Source organism: Stenella coeruleoalba, assembly GCF_951394435.1.
Source record: "Stenella coeruleoalba genome assembly, chromosome: 18".
In the NCBI taxonomy this organism is placed as follows: Eukaryota; Metazoa; Chordata; class Mammalia; order Artiodactyla; family Delphinidae; genus Stenella; species Stenella coeruleoalba.
Window position 1 is genome coordinate 24,913,767 of NC_137164.1, and position 20,586 is coordinate 24,934,352.

The 20,586-nt window shown below is 37.8% G+C and overlaps 1 protein-coding gene across 5 annotated transcripts in view; it reads left to right on the forward strand.

Moving 5' to 3' along the window:
- The window catches only part of MTRF1 (mitochondrial translation release factor 1), a 67,717-nt gene extending 50,712 nt beyond the window's left edge, over positions 1 to 17,005 (forward strand). For 3 of the 5 annotated variants that reach the window (XM_079902731.1, XM_079902732.1, XM_079902730.1), the window contains 4 exons: positions 2,721 to 2,838; positions 8,255 to 8,391; positions 11,402 to 11,500; positions 15,985 to 16,246. In XM_079902731.1, the coding sequence (XP_079758857.1) occupies positions 2,721 to 2,838; positions 8,255 to 8,391; positions 11,402 to 11,500; positions 15,985 to 16,098 (468 nt within the window). In that variant the 3' untranslated portion in view covers positions 16,099 to 16,246. The other 2 variants (XR_013824806.1, XM_079902733.1) reach the window with 2 other exon arrangements.
- Positions 17,006 to 20,586: the final 3,581 nt, after the last annotated feature.

The following is a 20,586-nucleotide window of genomic DNA, read 5'->3' on the forward strand; positions in this document are numbered from 1 at the left end:
GTATCCAGAAATCAACGTATGGGTACTAGGTCTGCTCATTGTTACTGAAGTGTGCTTATTACATCAAGACTCTTCAGTGGATATAATTAGGAAATACATATGATTTTAAATCAAAGGTTCCTATTATTATTACTTCCAATTCAAATTTACAGGGAGTATCTTTCCTGCACCTTTTTGCATTTTGTTTTATATCTTTCCACTTGGAGTTAAAGTCTTCTTTCTTAATCACTTTTAATATGTTTACTTTTTGCTTTATTATACTATATATAAAATAGTTTCAGAATTTTTCAGTAAACTACTTAGTAATGTTTAACATTTCTGTCCTTAGAATGTAACCCACCAAGAAAGCAGTCAGAGTAATATGTTCAAAGACCATCTGAAATAATGTTTTTGTGTGTGGTTATGTTATTATTATGGTAAATATTTTGATTCATTTGTTTCTGGTTGTACTTAATTTTTAAGATTTAATTTTCTTTCCTCTTTTCTCTTTTATTTTTGGTGTTATCAGCATTTATGTGGTTCAGAAATCAAAACCATAGAGTTGTCTTGCTTCCATCCTTATTCCTTCCACCCCATTCTCACCTATCCCCTTGTTGTCTTCATATTCTTGAAAATTAAACTCATTTAGTGAAGCTTCATTCTCCTAAACAGGGCCTTATTCTCTTAATTGATATTTTAAATTCTTTGTATATTAATAAGTCACTGTTTCTATGTTCAGAATTCCCCAGAAGTTATTAGGTAGTTTCTATAACATTTGGGAGAACATGACATATAACATCGACATATTTGTATAACTACTTAATATACTGTAACCACAAGAAATGGGAAATAACTCTTCATCTCTTTAGTGTTTATTGAAATTTTATGCTAGCCAACACTGGCATATTTTAACAAAGCCTGTATAATCTTTGCACTGTGTAATCTTTTTCTTCACCATATAGTACTCATTTTAGAGGAAACAAAAGAACAACTAACTAAGTTATATATTAGATTTTAACCTCAACCCTGTTATTAGTGTACTTTTCAAAGAGAATGGTCATACTTGCTGTCTGTCATTTATTGAAATAAATGATAAATGTAGAAGAAAATGTTAGGTCTCCCCTCAAAAACAGCATATTTTGTATATATTTGTATATGTATATCTGTGTATTCATATATAGATATGTATTTCTGTGCATTTGTGTGTGTGTGTATAAATATCAGAAAATTTCCTAAGGCTGTCATAACAAATTACCACAAGCTTAGTAACTTAAAACCACAGAAATGTATTCTCAGTTCTACAGGTCAGAAGTCCAAAATCAAGGTATTGGCAGGGCCATGCTCCCTCCAGAGGTTCTGGGGGAGAATCCTCCCTTGTCTTTTCCAGCTTCTGGTATCTCCATGTGTTCCTTGGCTCGTAGCTGTACAACTCCAATCTCTGGCTCTGAATTCACATGGTCTCCTCCTCTCTCTTCTCTAGGTGTCTTTCATAAGGACACTTGTCATTGGATTTAGGGCCTATCTGAATAATCCAGTATGATCTCATCTTAACTCAATTGTGTCTGCAAAGACCCTTTTCCCAAATAAGGTTCCGGTGGTTAGAATAGAACATATCTTTTGGGGTGCCTCCGTTCAGTCCATTAACAAGCACACACATACACACACAGTGGATTCTCATTCACAGTAGTTATGTTCTACAAAGTCACAGTGAATACTGATTTAGTGAATACTGAACTATTTTTTCTAGGGAAAGTATATATACATATCTCACATAGATTATAATCCTAAATCCTAGAAACAACCTATCCTGGTAGATTCTATTTTCTTTACTTTACAAGAGAGAAAATGATGTTCAGAAGTGGTAAGTGACTTGTCTTGAGGCACGTCATTCACAGGTGCCAGAGTTGAAATTCAAACCCTGTCCACCTGGCCCCAGAGCCAGAGCTTCTTGCACTGCCCTGCCCTGCCCCTCCTGTCCTCATCCTCTGTCATCTCTGTAGGAGCTGAAACAAGAAAGCAGAGAGTCTCCTTGTTGGACCTCAGCTGAGAACATGCATGTGTAGAGCAATTTGAATTTTTTGCTGCCCTGCATATGTCTGCAAATGACTCTGAAAGTGCTGCAATAATTGACTTGCAGGAACAAATAAATTCTAGCGAGTAGGTATATTTGCAAATACAGAATCAGGGAATAATGAGGATCAACTTTATATGTATGTATATATATTTTTTAAATATATTTTGTATCTAATATAGCTTTGTGGGATGATAGATGATGAAACTTCCGAAAGATTACATAACTCAGTGATCTCATAGCATCATAAGTCAGTGTTAAAAATAGCATCCGTTGGGGACTTCCCTGGTGGTCCAGTGGTTCAAAATCTGCCTTCCAGTGCAGGGGACACAGGTTCAATCCCTGGCCGGGGAGCTGAGATCCCACATGCTGTGGGACAACTAAGCCCACGTGCCGCAACTACTGAGCCTGCGCGCTCTGGAGCCCACGTGCCACAACTAGAGAGCCTGCAAGCCTCAACCAAGACCCGATGCAGCCAAATAAATAAATATTTTTTTAAAAAATAGCATCTGTTGGAATAGGGAGTTTAGGTTTAAGTTATTTCACCTCTTAGTCAAATGGCTATGACTTAACACAAAATAGTACAGTTTATTTGAAAGATTTGGGATCAATTTAGTATTAAAGTATTTGTTGAGTGTGGAATTTACTCATGCTGTACTTTTTGTTCTAGGTAGATGTGAAAGTGGACCCCAAGGATTTACGAATAGATACATTTCGAGCCAAAGGAGCAGGAGGGCAGCATGTTAATACAACTGATAGTGCTGTCAGACTTGTCCATGTCCCCACAGGTAAGCTAGTCCTTCTGCTTTTGTACTTTTAACTTTTCTTCACATCTTATAAAACTATTTGGCATTTAGAAAGAGTCTTATGTTGTGTCTGGTTCCTTGCACAAACCCTTTAAAGGTGACACTGGGGTCATGGGTCCGAGGTCCCCAAGGTGTTCATATTCCCTTCTGCTTGGAAAAGGAACCTCCTTGGCTGTGTCTATTTAAGAGTGAGGTTCTAAAAGCTGAGTGCATGGGTGCCACTTATCCACTAATAAGTTTCAACTGAAGGGCAGTCAGGTGATTAATCAGCTTTTTTATTAGAGCTCTTCAGATGTCAGCATTCGTAGATCTTTTCTCTTGGGTAGTTTTTCTCCTAAGAAGGATCCTCCTCCAGGACGCCTGAGAGTAAGGTCAAGGTCTCACCATTCAGTAAGCACACTTTTACTTAATCCTTTTTTATTCAGTTATATGCCTCACACTTGCCTTCCTTTGCACCTATTTAGACTCAAGTCTGGAACTTTCCTTATTTAATTCTCTAAAGACTGTACCTCCTGCTTCCTGCAGATTGAGGGAGGGGACTTGAAGATCGCGTTGTTACATAGACTTTCTGTATCTAGTCCCCAGATTGTCAACCCTGATTTCTGGGGTGCCTCGTTAGTGCCTCAATGCCAGAGCCTGTCTGGCCCTCAGCAGGCAGATGGGCTTGGTTCTGGTCAGCATCTCCCTCGACAGGGGGTTCGACCTCACCTTCCTCCTCTCTGCTGAGTCATTTGCCATTCTTCCAGCCTCTTTTTCTTTTTTTTCTTTAATTAATTAATTAAATAAATAATTTGAAATTGAAGTATAGCTGATTAACAATGTTTTAGGTGTACAGCAATCCATCCACTTTGTCTTTATATATTGTGTTTGGAGACTACACTCATCATCTCATTTTATTTCAGATGGAGTTTGTGTTCCTGTTCTTGTTGTTTCAGTGCAATTTATAAAAAAATGTTATTGAAGTATAGTTGATTTACAATGTGTTAATTTCTGCTGTACAGCAAAGTGACTCATTTATAGATATATGCGTTCTTTTTTCGTATTCTTTTCCATTATGGCTTATCACAGGATATTGAATATAGTTCCCTGTACTATATAGTAGGACCTTGTTGTTTACCCATCCTGTATATACTAGTTGCATCTGCTAATCCAACACTCGCCATCCTTCCCTCCTCCCACGCCACCACCCACTTGGCAACCACAGGTCTGTTCTCTATGTCTGTCAGTCTGTTTCTGTTTTGTAGATATGTTCATTTGTGTCTTTTTTTTTTTTTGTAAATCACCTGGGCTTTCTTTTTTTATGTATAAATCTATTTATCTTATTTATTTATTTTTGGCTGCGTTGGGTCTTGGTTGCTGTGTGCGGGCTTTCTCTAGTTGCGGCAAGCGGGGGCTACTCTTCGTTGCAGTGCGTGGGCTTCTCATTGCGGTGGCTTCTGTTGTTGCGGGCACGGGCTCTAGGCATGCGGGCTTCAGTAGTTGTGGTGCGCAGGCTCTAGAGCGCAGGCTCAGTAGTTGTGGTTCACGGGCTTAGTTGCTCCGTGGCGTGTGGGATCTTCCCGGACCAGGACTCGAACCCGTGTCCCCTGCATTGGCAGGTGGATTCTTAACCACTGCGCCACCAGGGAAGCCCTGTGTCGTATTTTAGATTCCCCATATAAGTGATATCATATGGTATTTGTCTTTCTGTTTCTGACTTCACTTATTATGATAATTTCTAGGTCCATCCATGTTGCTGCAAATGGCATTATTCCCTCTTTTTATGGCTGAGTAATATTCCATTGTATACATGCACCACATCTTCTTTATCCATTTATCTGTTGATGGACATTTAGGTTGTTTCCATGTCTTGGCTATTGTAAATAGTGCAAATAAACATAGGGTTGCATGGATCTTTTCGAATTATAGTTTTGTCTGGGTATATGCCCAGGAATGGGATTGCTGGGTCATATGACAACTCTATTTTTACTTTTCTGAGGAACCTCCATACTATTTTCCATAATGGCTATACCAACTTACATTCCCACCAGCAATGTAGGAGGATTCCCTTTTTTCCACACATTCTCTGACATTTATTATTTGTAGACACTTTTTAATGATGGCCATTCTGACCAGTGTGAGGTCGTTTTTGTAGTTTTGATTTTCATTTCTTTAATAGTTAGCAATGATGGGCATCTTTTCATTTGCCTATTGGCCATCTGTATGTCTTCTTTAGAGAAATGTCTGTTTAGATCTTCTGCCCATTTTTCGACTGGGTTGTTTGTTTTTTTGTTACTGAGTTGCATGAACTGTTTGTATATTTTGGAAATTAAGCCCTTGTCCGTCTCATCATTTACAAATATTTTCTCCCATTCTGAGGGTTGTCTTTTTGTCTTGTTTATGGTTTTCTTTGCTGTATAGACGCTTGTAAGTTTGATTAGGTCCCATTTGTTTATTTTTGCTTTTATTTCTATTGCCTTGGGAGACTGACCTAAAAAAACATTGGTAGGATTTATGTCAGAATGTTTTGCCTATGATCTCTTCTAGGAGTTTTATGCTGTCATGTCTTACATTTAAGTCTTTAAGCCATTTTGAGTTTATTTTTGTGGACGGTGAGAGGGTGTGTTCTAAAGTTGTTGGGTTTTTTTAATAGATTTATTTATTTATTTATGGCTGTGTTGGGTCTTCATTGCTGCGCACAGGCTTTCTTTAGTTGTGTCGAGTTGGGGCTACTCTTTTTTGTGGTGCGTGGGCTTCTCATTACGGTGGCTTCTCTTGTTGCAGAGCATGGGCTCTAGGCATGCGGGCTTCAGTAGTTGTGTCTCACAGGCTCTAGAGAGCAGGCTCAGTAGTTGTGGCGCACGGGCTTAGTTGCTCCATGGCATGTGGGATCTTCCCAGACCAGGACTTGAACCCATGTCCCCTGCATTGGCAGGCGGATTCTCAACCACTGCACCACCAGGGAAGCCCCTAAAGTTCTTTATTGACTTTCCTTCTATAAGAAACTGTAAAAACCTAGAATTATATACATGAGCAAAATAACAGAAAACATCTAAAACAATCCCCAACAACCATTGTTGGTATGTATCTTTGGTGTATATCCTTTCAGATTCTTTTCTATGCATATATAAATATATCCTTTCTCACCAAAAGTGAAGTTATAATGTTTGTAGCTTACCATAATTTACTTAAGAAATCCACAAGTTGTTGAATACTTAGTGTGTTTTACCTAAACCCTGTATTCTGTATTATAAACAGTAATAATTAGCTTAAGATGAATTAAAAATTAAAAACAAAGTAAAAGGTGACCAAATTTCTGAAAAAAATGAACTAAAATACTTTAAAACATTAGAGGATTATAAAACCACCCTGGGGACATCCCTGGTGGTCCAGTGGTTAAGAATCCGCCTTCCAATGCAAGGGACTCGGGTTCGATCCCTGGTTGGGGAACTAAGATCCCACAGGCTGTGGGGGCAACTAAGCCCACGCACCACAAATAGAGCACCCACGTGCCTCAACTAGAGAGCCCGCGTGCCGCAACTAAGACCCGATGCAGCCAAAAATAAAAATAAATAAATAAGTGAATTTAAAAAGTAAAATAAAATAAAGGCACCTTGAGAGCATAGATGGTGTCTTATTCAAAAAGAAAAAAAAAAACATTACACCCTGGTCAGCCATAAATTACTAACTTTGCAAAAGTGACTGATGCTTATATTGCCAGACTACCTTGGGCCAATTTTTTACCCACTTAGATGTGGTTCTTGGACCTAAAGAGGACTTAAGTCTTACCCACAAACCTTTTTTTCAAAGCCCTTTTATAATTTTTTTTTAATAACTCCAGCACCTTGTTTCAACATACTCTACCCCTCCCCTCAGTCCTCTATTCCTGAGGGAGTATTTAACGATTAAATACTCCTCTACAGAAAATGTATTAAAATAGATAATGAAGTGGTTCCCTCAGGAATTACTGAGCTGGTGAGTAAGGAAAGGTCTGGCTTGAGCCACTGGATGAGAACAGTGCAGGTATATAGACAAAGTCAGTATGGGTCAGCTAATAAGAGGAATTTGGAACAGATCTCATGACTGTCTGGTTATCTTGAAATGGAAACTTTCATATTCCTTTGGGTGCTGAAAAAAAGGATTCCTGATTTAAGAGAGCTCCAGGCAAGTGCTTGGAAGACGTGAGCAAGCTGGTGCCCCAGCCCAAATGCATAGCTGCAATAGAGCAGTCAAGAAATAACATTGAACCAATAAGGGCGAAGCCTGCTTAAAGTTATTAGCAGGTGTGATTGTAGCTTATTTAGACAGGGTGAAAACATAGTTTGAAGAGTAGAATTTTATAGAACTTTTAAAAATCTCCAGCAAAATAGTTACTGCCTTATCGGTGCAACTGGCCTAAGCTAAGAGTGCTTTTGGTTTTTGTGATGCAGAAAGGAAAGTACCTTTCACCTCTAGTGTACCTGGGAGCAGGATTGGATATAGACCTTCAGAGTGGTAGCTGCAAAATTAAGAACACAGCCTGAAGTCTCAAGAGTCACCATTTCGGGGCTAGATTTGGGCTGGTAACTGGGCTACACAGTGAGTCAAACCCACCCAAATCCAGAAGTCGACTAACCAAAACATGTGCAGTTAGATATGTTGATTAGCTAGATTTAGAACCAAGACAACTAAGAAACGTTCACTATAAACTCTTCCTTTTAAAGAGTTTGGGTAGTTTCTTTTTATTGGTTTCTATATATAAAGTCTTTTTTTCTTTTTCCTGTTTTCTGTTATTATTATTATTTTTTTTGGTTTTTTTTTTTTTTTTTTTTTGCAGTACGTGGGCCTCTCACTGTTGTGGCCTCTCCCGTTGCGGAGCACAGGCTCCAGATGTGCAGGCCCAGCGGCCATGGCTCACGGGCCCAGCCGCTCCGCGGCATGTGGGATCTTCCCGGACCGGGGCACGAACCTGCGTCCCCTGCATCGGCAGGCGGACTCTCAACCACTGCGCCACCAGGGAAGCCCTCTGTTATTTTTTTACTTGAAGTATAGTCGGTTTTTACAATATTGTATTAGTTTCAGGTGTACAACATAGTGATTCAATACCTTTACAGATTATATTCCCTTTAAAGTTATTACAAAATAATGGCTGTATTTCCCTGTACTGTACAATATACCCTTCTCATCTGAAATACCTCATTTAGACATCAGAATCTAAAGAGCTATCTAAGCAATTACCATCATGACCCAGGAATAGTTTCTGGAGTGTGCTAAATCTAAAATGTTTTTCATCCTTTTCCTGATTAACCTTTCCCCCTTTAAAATGTTCCTCAGTTCTATCTTTTTTATCAGTTTTATTGTGATATAATCGACACGTCATCTCTATTCTAATTTGATTTGTGGAGGCTCCAGTTTATCTCTGATCCCTGTTATTTTTCAGGACTTGTAGTAGAATGCCAACAAGAACGATCACAGATAAAAAATAAAGAAATAGCTTTGCGTGTGTTGAGAGCTAGACTCTACCAGCAGATTATTGAGAAAGACAAGTGTCAACAACAGAGTGTGAGAAAACTGCAGGTAAGATTTATTGAGTGAAATAACTTAATGCCTCTGTACAGGAAGCCATCATTTTATGCAGAAAATGGAGTAAATATTCTTAATAGAATGGAAATATTTTAGAGCACAGGAAAACATGCTCATTTGTAAATAGCAATAATTTAAGACTGACTGGTTATGGCTAAAGTTGGACATGCCAGTTTGGAAATAAGTAGAGGAGATATGTGTAAACTAAAAATTGTTTCCCAGTTGTTTCCCTCCAGTTTTAGATCATAATTGTCTTTAAAAGAAATTAGTGTAAAAGACAATTCTCTGGAAATTAAGAGATTTTTCAGATTTTTAATTTAAAAACCTATGTTTTTATTATTAACTTTTTTTTTTCCTACATTAAAAAAAAAATTATTTATTTGGTTGCACCAGGTCTTAGTTGCGGCAGGCAGGCTCCTTAGTTGCGGCAGGCGGGCTCCTTAGTTGTGGCATGCATGTGGGATCTAGTTCCCTGACCAGGGATCAAACCCAGGCCTCCTGCATTGGGAGCGTGGAGTCTTATCCACTGCGCCACCAGGGAAGTCCCTATTATTGTATAACTTTATGTGGGATCAAAAATATATGGCACTGCAAAAAACTGGTAATACTGACTGCTTCTGATACAGTCTGGGAACGAGGAGTAGAAGAGAGATTAATTTTTTGCTATATACCCTTTTGTACTTTTTGAATTTTGTACTATATACATTTGTATTATTATTTATACAAATATATAAATAGATAAGTTTTAAGCAAAATGAATAAATGTCATTGTCTTAAGTAAACAAAGGGTTGTATGATTTTAAACTCTAAAAAGGTAAACTTTTTCTTTGAGAGAAATTGGAAGAGACAGTGGAACCCAGAAATAACTGTGCTTTTGTGTTATTTGCAGGTAGTTATACTACGGTAAATTTGGAAGATTTTTGCGGCCTGTTAGGAAAATTAATTGTATAAAACTAAACATTAATTATTCTTTTCACCTAGATGTCCTAGTCCTTCACACTTTTGCCCTTCTTGTTTCCCTTACCCACATTCTAACTTGCAAGTAGTAAAAGTGACAGGATAAATAATTTATTAAGCCTCTATCTGTGGTAATCCCAGCCTGTGGCACAGCATCAGTATGCACGTTTGCAGATAGGAATGCTCATTTACAAAGCATTACTTCTTGGCAGCTAAGTGATAACATAAACACTGTCAGCTCTGCCACATTTGATTTAATAAAAGACATTGGGTTTTACTTGCCGTTTGACATTTTGGCATCAGATGTTTCACACAGTAATTTTCAAAGTAAGTATTCAAGATCGGCCTTATGTCGATTGTGGGCATGTGTGTCGTCTTTAGTGGTCTGGTTTGAAAGGGCAGAAATGACCTCCATGTCTCTCAATTAACTTGTCCATCTGTGTGAAATTTTTTAGTAGATATTTCTGACACTTAGGAGTTTTTCTTCAGCTAATATATACAGTAGCTTTTATATGGAAGGCATTATGCCAGGTTCTCAACCCTGGTTCCACTTACCACCTAGAGAGCTTTGTAGATGTCTAGGCCCCATCCCCAGAGATTCTGATATAATTGATCTGGGTGGGATCCTAGGCATAACTGTGGTGCCTTGGGATAGTAGTTTCCAAACCTGGCTGGTTGCAGAATGGATGGCCTGGGGACTGTTTTAAAAATACATAATCCATGATTCAGTATATCTTAGGTTAGGTTTTGGAATCTTTCATTTAAAAACATTCCCCTGGTGATCAGCCATACTTAGGACTTCAGTTTCATATTGTTTGCTTTAGAAAGTAAGTTATAGCAATCTTTTTCTTTTATCTTAAAAAGTGAAAGTGAGATACCTGTAACTTATATAATATTGTAGCAACTATGCTTCGATGAAAATAAATAATAAAATAAATTTTAAAATAAAAAGTGAAATAGATAACTAATAAGAACCTGCTGTATAAAAATAAATAAATAAAATTCAAAAAAAGGTAAAAAAATAATAAAAAATTTAAAAAAAGTGAAAGTGAGTGAGAGAGGGTGTTGTGTGCATTGTATGTGGGGGGAGGGAGGCAGATGAGCAGACTAAGAATACAAATAACCATAGCAAAAGGCAAACTGGTGTGCGGTGAAGAAGATTCCAAGTGCATGGGGTTTTGAAGGAGGAAGATAACATATTTCACATTGGGACCAGGAAAGACAGAGGCGGTAGGAGAGTGTTAAGGAAGGGCACCCCTTGAGATGAGATTTAAGCAGAGTTAACAGACTTGCACATAATTATGATATGGTATAATAAGTGGCATTATAGAGGTTCATATAATTTTCAGAAATAATGTTGAGGAAGTTGGCCATATTGTGAAGTACCTTGAATACTGAGTTGAGTTGTGTCTGCCTAGTAGACAGGAAGGAGCCAAAGAAGAAAATGTATCAGAAAGCTGGGCTTTAGGAAAGCTAAGCAGGCCAACACAATGTAAGCAGAGAAATGGAAGATTAATCAGGAGATTTTTACAGGAGTGTAATGAAAGTCATGAGCCCTTGAATGATAGACAGTAGAAATGGAAAGGGCAGGATAGAATAAAAGACCCTTGAAACCACTGGAATTGGGCAGTTAGAGAACGGGATGAGCTGAAGTTCCTTTCACGGTCTATATCACAGCCTGGCAGATAGTAAGCTACCATGAAATGTTTGTTAAAGTGTAGGATGTCAGGTTTCCTACTTAGATCAAAGGGAACATCATTGTAGGGTCATTTATAGAAACCAGCGGGAAGAACTGACTGAGGTAGAAAGATAATTTGGTTTTAAATATTTGGAGTTTGAGTTACCAAAGAGATGTTAATTCTTATAAAGCTTTACAGACCTGTAGTCTTAATAAGTTCTGCCCATTCTTATTCCTTGTCACTTTGTGTATATGAATTTAGAAAACATTTAAACTGTTAAAATAGAAAAGTCATTGACAAGCACTGTTTCTGTTGTAATAAAAGTAATTATAAAGTTAAAATATGAATTGCTTTTTGTTATGACACAGGTGGGAACAAGAGCCCAGTCAGAGAGAATTCGGACATATAATTTCACCCAGGATAGAGTCACTGACCACAGGATAGCATATGAAGTTCGTAATATTAAGGTAATATGAATGAGTATGCTTTATGTGCCTTTGATTTTCAAAGAAAGTATAGTCGAATTCTAGAGAGTAATCTCTGAAATATTACCACGTAATTTAAAAACATTGAGATAGATTATATTAGTACCCCAAATTTGTGAACATTTTTATTAGTTTGCTAGTAAGAAATATGGTCTTTATGCCAGTATGAAACAGCTATCTTTTAAATTCCAAATTCTTTGTTATGTAATCACAATGTATTAATGTATTTTCAGTACATGTCTATCAGTTTTCTATTACCGATTACCAAATTACTGCAAATTTAGTGGCTTAAAGTAATGCCTGTTTATTATCTCACAGTTACTGTAGGTCAGAAAGCCAGGCACGACAGAGCTGAGTTCTCTGCTCTGGGTCTCCCAAAGCTGAAAGGGGCTGGCCAGGCTGCATGCTTTCCTAGAGCTTGGAGTCCTCTTCCAAGCTCAGGTGGTTGTCGGCAGTATTCCATTTCCTTGAGTTGTAGGAGTGAAGCCTCCATTTTCTTGCTGGTCATCAGCTGGGTGCTGCTCTCAGCTCCCAAAGACTGACCACAGTTGCTTGCTGTCTAGTCCCCTTCGTGTGCCCTGTCCCATTGCATCTCTTGCAGGAATGGCCTTTTTGAGGGCTCACCTGTTTAGGTCAGGCCTACCTGGATACTATTCCTTTTGATTAACTCAGAGTCAACTAATTAGCCATCTAATCACTGGAGTGATAGTCCAGCATATTCACAGCTCTGCCTGCACTTAAGGGAGAGAATTTTGCCAGGTGTGTACACCAGGGGGGGTCTTAGAATTCTGCCTACCACAATGTGTGTCATTATATTCAGGTGTTACAATGATTCTTGTGGGGGGGAAGAGACCCTGTCAGTTTGGTTTGAACATTCACCTAACTAAATCCCATGTCGTTGGGATCACTGACAGTAATACATTAATGATGAAGCACAGAAAAATTATTTTTCCTTCCATTGAAGGGGAAAGTGAACTGGTTCTCATAAAGAGTGTGTGGACAAGGCAGAAGGTAGAAGGTTTTGATCCTTGTCCTTGGTGCTGTGTGATACCTCGGGCTTCTTTCAATTGATTCTATCTCATTCTGTACACAAAATTAAAGTCCTAGTTTTACAGAGGAAATGTCTGTGTTTTTAACATACTTAGAAATTTCTGTGTATCTTATGCCACTTCCTCTGTCTTTGCAGCAATTTAAAGCTGTCTTGCCTAAGAACATCATAGCCTTGTTGAAAAAGAAAATATTTAGTAGCTTCCCTTTCCTCAGGAAACACACAGTAATAACCAAACATGTTTGGCCATACTGTTCTAATTACACCATAGTCTTTCAGTTGTTTTTCTCGTAGTGGTGATGGTTTTCCATGAGACAGCCACGTTCTCATGACCAGTAATACCTTTCAGAAGAGCACATAGGTGCTCAGCATAGTATTCAGTCATGAAACAGAGGCAGATTAACTGGCTTTTATAGTTATAAAATATCTGACGTTGGCCTGAATACTAACACGTTATTACTAACTAAACTAGCATGCCAGACTCAGAAGGAGTAAGGACATATTGGTATGCTCTACAAATCACTGATCAACTTATTGGAAAGAAAGAAAGTGCTCCATATTAGTGAAGGGAAAAAGTTTGAAAATGGCATAAAAAAATGTTGCAGTGAAACGTTAAAATCTATATGCAGGACAGGAAAGAGACTAGTCAGACTGAATAATTTAGGAACTGAAGAGTTGCAGATGAGGCAGGAAAAGTGCTGAAGGCCTTAACTCCAGGGCAGCCGCCACAGGACAGAATGGAAGGAGTGGAGAGGAAAGAAAGTGGGTGCCTGTGGGACTCTGCTCAGCTCTCCTCCTTATTTTAGAACCTGGCCTTCTCCCTACTCTGTCAGTTTGGTTTGAACATTCACCTAACTAAATCCCATGTCGTCGGGATCACTGACAGTAATACGTTAATGACGTATTACATATTAATAACGTAATACCTGGCCTTCTCCCTACTGCGTCCACATAGTTCCTGACAGAGCTATGTTCCTACATGATCATGATTTTGACCCAAGACAATAATTGATTTGTTGTGGGGGGGAAATCCAAACAAGCCCCAGTCAATGAGTTTCTTCCCAGGATTTTTAAACTAGAGACAAAGATGCTCATTCTCTTGGTGGATGAAGCTGAAATATATAAAGCTTACAAGAGGTTAGAAGCCACATGTCCAGCCATGGGGAGAAAGCAGTCTTCAATGAGAGAAGATCGAAGCTGATATATTGAAAGGAGCAAAAATGGGAGAACTGGATGCAAAGAATCCTGATGATATGAATCCCCACATTCATTTATTCCTGAGGCCCAGCTTCATTCCCAGGGTGGTGGCAGCAGCCCTGTACATTCGTGCCCTTGGGTTCTCTGAGGTCCCTCAGTATGCTTATTATGAATTCCCTTGTAGCTAATTTTACTTGTATTTATGTAGATAATAAGCACAGACTACCATGTAATATATTGTTTTGTATTTTTATTCTGTTTCCCAAAGTTCTTGTGCAGATTCCTTAGCATCAGCCTATCTCCTGCCCTGTATCCCAATTACACTGGAAATTTACCCTTGTCCTGGGCTTTCAATGTATTTTGTTTCCATACCTTTCTTCATATTCATTCTTTTGACTGAAATGCTCTGTTTGTCTCTATTTGGAGAAATACTATTCTCTTTTTAAGACCTAATTCAAATTTTTCTTCCTTTATTTTTTAATTTCTTGCACTGTATTAAGCTTATGTATTACCTAGGTCTCCCAGTAGATTGTGAGCTTCTGAAAGCTGGGAGCTACAGCTCCTTCATATATTTTTTAAAATTTTTGGCTGCATTGGGTCTTCATTGCTGTGCGTGGGCTTTCTCTAGTTGTGGCAAGCGGGGGCTACTCTTCATTGCTGTGCGCGGGCTTCTCTTTGCAGTGGCTTCTTTTGTTGCAGAGCACAGACCCTAGACACGCGGACTTCAGTAGTTGTAGCACGCAGGCTCAGTAGTTGTGGCTCGTGGGCTCTAGAGCGCTGGCTCAGTAGTTGTGGTGCACGGGCTTAGTTGCTCTGCGGCATGTGGGATCTTCCTGGACCAGGGATAGAACCCGTGTCCCCTGCATTGGCAGGTGGATTCTTAACCACTGTGCCACCAGGGAAGCCCCAGCTCCTTCATCTTTGATCTTTGTATCCCTAGCACTCTGGTTAATCCAACTGAGCTCTAAATGTGATGTGATTACCAATAAGAGTAATAATCCTTTTAACATAACTTCCAGATGGGGAAGTCACATTGGCAATATCATAATAATTTGAGCTTACAGGCACACTGATTTTAAAAGCAATTTTCATATTATGTTCAAAATGGTATAAATCTTAATTTTAAAATTTCATCATAGTGCTCTTGCTTTCTGTTTAATTTTAAAGTTTAATCGACATCTTACTATATGCTGGTGTTTTGTGGAATACAAAGATAGTAAGGCATATCTTTTCCCCTACAGTTTAATTTGAAAGAGAAATGTGTACACTTAACCTGAAATTTAACTTCAAGACCATTCAAGAAAGACTAAATATAAGATTAGTTCATGCCTACATCTAAACTTCAAATGTTCTATGTTCCAGATGCCAACATTAAAATATTTCTGTTAAGCCAACGTCTGGATTTTTAGCATTTCCAAAATAGAAGGCTGTGCTAATTCACTAATCCCAACAACTCTATTACACAGAACCTTTATAACACAAGAAAGGTACTTGAAGTCATTATTTTACTCGTTTCTCAGAGAGAAGCCTCAGGGAAGACTGCAGGGAAGTCTTAACTGAAACAGTTTCCACCCAATGGAATTATTTGGAGGTTAACATGAGAGAGGTTTTTTCCTCAATTTTTTATTTTGAAATGTTAAGCACACATGTTTAAAGACTAGTCCATATATATATATATACCCTATACCTAGATGCAACAGTTGTGAACATTTTCTTATGTTTGCCTTCTCTTTCTCCTCCACTTCCCCTTTCTCTCTATAGATACACCTGTGTTGCTACTGAAACATTGGAAAGCAAGTTGCAAACCTCAAGACACTTGTCCCCGAAATATTTCAGTATAAATATTTTTCAATTACACAGGACTTGTAGATATTAAAACCGCTGTATTTCTAATTTAAGAAAAACAGAACTATTATAAACCACTTACGGATTAAATAATTTGAATTTGGATGGTTGGCTAATTTAAAAATGCTAATTTAAACAATTTAAGTAAGAGTTTAATTCCATTTACTCTTTTGGATTCACGTTTTACATAAAAAGGCAAAATTAACTAGGGATCCTCCCAAGTTAGCAATTGTGTTCATTATATTGTAGATTAGTAATCTTTTGTTGCTATTAAATAATAACTTTAGAGAAATGAAATAAATATATGCTTAATTCTTTGTTTTGTTTCTTCTTTATTTCTAGTAATCAGGTTTTCATAGTAACTCTCTTTCACCAGGAATTTTTATGTGGGGAGAAGTGCCTGGATCAGCTAATTCAGAGATTGCTTCAATCAGCGGATGAAGAAACCATTAATGAATTTTTGGATGAAAATCTTAAATCAGCAAAATAAATACTGATTTATAATTTATTATTATATAAATGAAATGGACCTATGTCAAGAAGCAGACCGAGGTAGGGAAATCTTTATGAAAGTTGATAAAGAGCAGCTAAAAATACATGGTACTCACAAAAATATTTTTTAATGAATCCAGTTACATTTCTTGACCTAAGTTTATTTTAGGTTTCCTGTAAAGTACAATCCAGCTCTTCAAGTAGAAACAAAGCATGCATTGTTGAAAAGAGAAATAAAGTATTGAGAATTGACTATGTGATGTAGGACAGATCACTTGTTCTCTTTATATGCCTTTTCTTTTAACCATCTATAAATTAATTTAGACACATTTCACATCTGTTACTTCAGGACTTTGCCCGTGGTATAATTTAGTGATATAAATTTATAAACTTGTTTGTAAACTCCTATTTAAAGACAAAGTACTATTAATCATGTTAAAGTTAGGACTTAAACTGCTACTTTTATTTTTGATTTTTTTTTTTTTTTTTTTGCGGTACGCAGGCCTCTCACTGTTGCGGCCTCTCCCGTTGCGGAGCACAGGCTCCGGACACGCAGGCTCAGCGGCCATGGCTCACGGGCCCAGCCGCTCCGCGGCATGTGGGATCTTCCCAGACCGGGGCATGAACCCGTGTCCCCTGCATCGGCAGGCGGACTCTCAACCACTGCGCCACCAGGGAAGCCCTAAACTGCTACTTTTAAATAAAAAAGTAAATAAAAGTTGTGAAGAATATGAGTTGCTAACTGTGAGCATCTCTAGGACATAGATGGTAGAGCTCTTGGAGAGCTGAGTGAACTCTGTAGTGTACAAACTACAAGTCAATATTTAAAGCAGACTCTCTGCTTGGCTTCTATTTCTAATTGTTCTTTGACTTAACAAGCATCAACAGATATGGTGTAATATGAGTAATTCACTGAGGTCGGTTTTGTGCCGTGATATATAAAACCTAGTCCTTACCTTACAGAACTTCCAGCTGAGCAGGGAGCCAAAATATAAGTCCCCAACTCTAATTCAAAGTGGCATGTTGTATTTAGTAATTTTTCTCGGGAAGTTTCTTGAGTGAAAAAGAGAGCGGTTGTTATTTTAGATAGTTTCTCAGAGAGGAACTGTATGCCAGGAAAGGCTAATTAAAATAGAGTTTTAAGACCAATTGAATGATTTGGAGGTAAAGATGAGAGAAATTTTTTCCCAAATATTTATTTTGAAAATTTTCAAGCACACAGAAAAGTTTTAAAAATAATTTTAAAGAAACAGTTCAATGAATATTTTATCATCTAGATTCAACCATTGTTAATATTTTGCCACATTAGCTTTTTTTGTTTCTCTGTACACACACACACACACACACACACACACACACACACACACACACACACACACAGTGGTTGCTGGACTATTTAAAAGTTAGTTGCAGGTCTTATAACACTACTGAATGTTTCATCACATCCTAGGAAAAAGGACATTCTCATACAAAATTATAACTCCATTATCACACCGATTGTATATCAATAATAATAATATAAGAATTATATAATATGATCGAATAGCTATTACATATCAGAATTTCTTCAGTTATCCCCAAAATATCTTTTTTTTTAGCTGTTTTTGTTTGTTTTGTCCAATCCAGGATCCAACCAAGACTTACACATTACATTTGCCAGTATCTCTTTAGTTTTTGGATTAATCCCCCAAGTTTTTTTCCATATGACATTGACCTTTTGAAGAGTCCCACAAGGTTGTTTTGTAGAATAGTCTACATTCTAAATTTGCCTGGCTTGCCCTTAATGTACTATAAAGTAAAATTATGTCTAAAGATTAATTAAATTCAGATTAAACACATTTGGTAAGACTACTTCACAGGTGATGTTGTGATACTGTATCATATCAGGAAGTTCCACTATTAGTGATACTAAGTTTGAAAACTGTCAAATCTCTCCATTGTAATGGTACATGCTGTCCTTAATAATCAGTATGTAATCTGTGGGGTAGTACTTTAGCATCATATAAACATTTGATTTCTCATTGTGCAAGACAGCTTCTGAAATGACCCCAGTGACCCTGTTCCTGGCATTTCATGCACTTGTATAATCTCCCCTTGAATGTGGACCAGATTTATTGACTCTTTACTAACAAATAGAATAGAATAGAAGTGGTGGGATTGTCACGTTTGATATTAGGTTGTAAAAAGACTTGCTTCTGGCTCTGTCTCTTTTTTTTTTTTAATATAAATTTATTTATTTATTTATTTTTGGCTGCGTTGGGTCTTTGTTGCTGCGTGCGGGCTTTCTCTAGTTGCGGTGAGCAGGGCCTACTCTTCTTTGCAGTGTGTGGGCTTCTCATTGTGGTGGCTTCTCTTGTTGCCGAGGCTTCAGTAGTTGTGGCATGTGGGCTCAGTTGTTGTGCCTCGTGGGCTCTAGAGTGCAGGCTCAGTAGTTGTGGCGCACGGGCTTAGTTGCTCTGCGGCATGTGGGATCTTCCTGGGCCAGGGCTTGAACCCATGTCCCCTCCATTGGCAGGCGGATTCTCAACTACTGCGCCACCAGGGAAGTCCCTTAGCTGGAATTCTTTTTTTTTTTTTTTCAATTTTTATTGCAGTACAGTTGATTCACACTGTTGTGTTAGTTTCAGGTGTCCAGCAAAGTGAATCAGTTATACATATCCATATATCCACTCTTTTTTTTTTAGATTCCTTTCCCGTATAGGCCATTACAGAGTATTGAGTAGAGTTCAGCTGGCATTCTTTAAAGAAAGCTTTCCTTTGTCTTTCCTCTCACTTTCTCTGAGTTGAGAGATAATTTAATCCTATTTGAATCAATATCATGATTCATGATTTCCCTAGGGGTAGGCATTCCCCCCTCCGGCCCCCCCAATAATTGATGTCTTTGGAGAATCTGCTTTAACTTGAAAGAATGTTGAATAGGGAGTTTGAGTGTTAAAGTTAGAAACACAGAAACTGATTTTTGTTTTCAGGCATTTTATGTAACAGAGAAACGTTTATCCAAGGAAATGTAAATATTAGAACATTGTGTGAAACAAGGCAAAATGAAGATAGTCTAACTTAACGTATTTCCCAAAGCTCTGTATTTATACAGATCATTTGGTAAACTTGCCGTCATACAGATTCTGATTTAGTAGGTCTGGAGCCTGTGATTCTGCATTTCCAGCAAGCTCCCAGGTGACGATGGATGATGATGAGCCGCAAACACCACTTGGGGTAGCAAGGATCTAGGACATCTGTTATTTAATTAATGAGTACTTTCAGTTGTTATACACTTTATTTTTGTACAGTGAGATTCAGTTAAACTCATAATCTTGCTTTATTCAGATAGACCTTTAGTCTCCTAAACTACAAATATAAACTTGACATTTTTAACTTTAGTAGAAAAATATTAGGAATGAATATATAAGCCAAAGATAAATCAGGGTTCTTGTAAAAAATCTGGAAAGCCAAAGTTTATTGCCTCATATGCACAACACCTTTGGAATATTAAGGAGTAACAAACTTTATTTAAAAAATAAACCTTAGAGAGATTTTAAAATTGAATTTGAAATTGAGTCAAGGGACCTCGGATCACAAACTACTACAGTCAACTAAAAATTAAAAGAAAATATTTCTAAAATCATAGACTCTAGTATTGGGGGCAACAGTGATTAGGAAGACATATGTTGGCAGGGGTGGAGCTTTTGGGATGCTGGTAATGTTCTATATCTGGACCTGAGTGGAAGTTACAAGGGTGTATTTTGTGATAACTGCATTTACAATTGAGTTAACTGAGTTTTGTATGCAACTGACAATTGCATACACCCTTGTAACTGCCGGCCCATTCAAGAAGAGAACGTTTCCACTGCCTCTGAAAGTTTCCTTGTGCTCCTTTCCAGTCAATCCAGTCATCTGCCAGCTCCCCCTCTCCCAACAGTGGCAACCTCTATTACGATTTTTATTCACCATAGCTTATTTTACTGTTCTGGAATTTCACATCAATGGTCATACGGTATGTACTCCTGTATATCTGACTTCTTTGTTCAAAAGTTTTGATACTCATTTACAATATTGCAGGTATCAAGGGTGGTTTCGCTTTTATTTCTAAGTAGTATCACACTGTATGAATATACCACAATTCATTTTATTCATTCTTCTATTGATGCACATTTGGATTATTCCCAGTTTCGGCTATTATGGGTAAAGCTACTATGAACATCCTTGCACAGGTCTTTTTGTAGACACGTTTTAATTTCCCTTGGGCAAATGCCTAGGAGTGAAATTGTTGGGCATTTAACATTCAAAGAAACTACCAAACAGTTTTTCAAAGTGGATATATCCATTTATAGTCATAGTATTAACATATGAGGTTTCCAATGGCTCCCTATCATCACCAACATCTAGTATTGTTGATCTTTTTAAGTTTTGCCATTTTCATGGGTATGCAGTGTTTTCTCATTGTGACTTAAATTTGCATTCATCTGATGATGAACGACATGGAGCAACT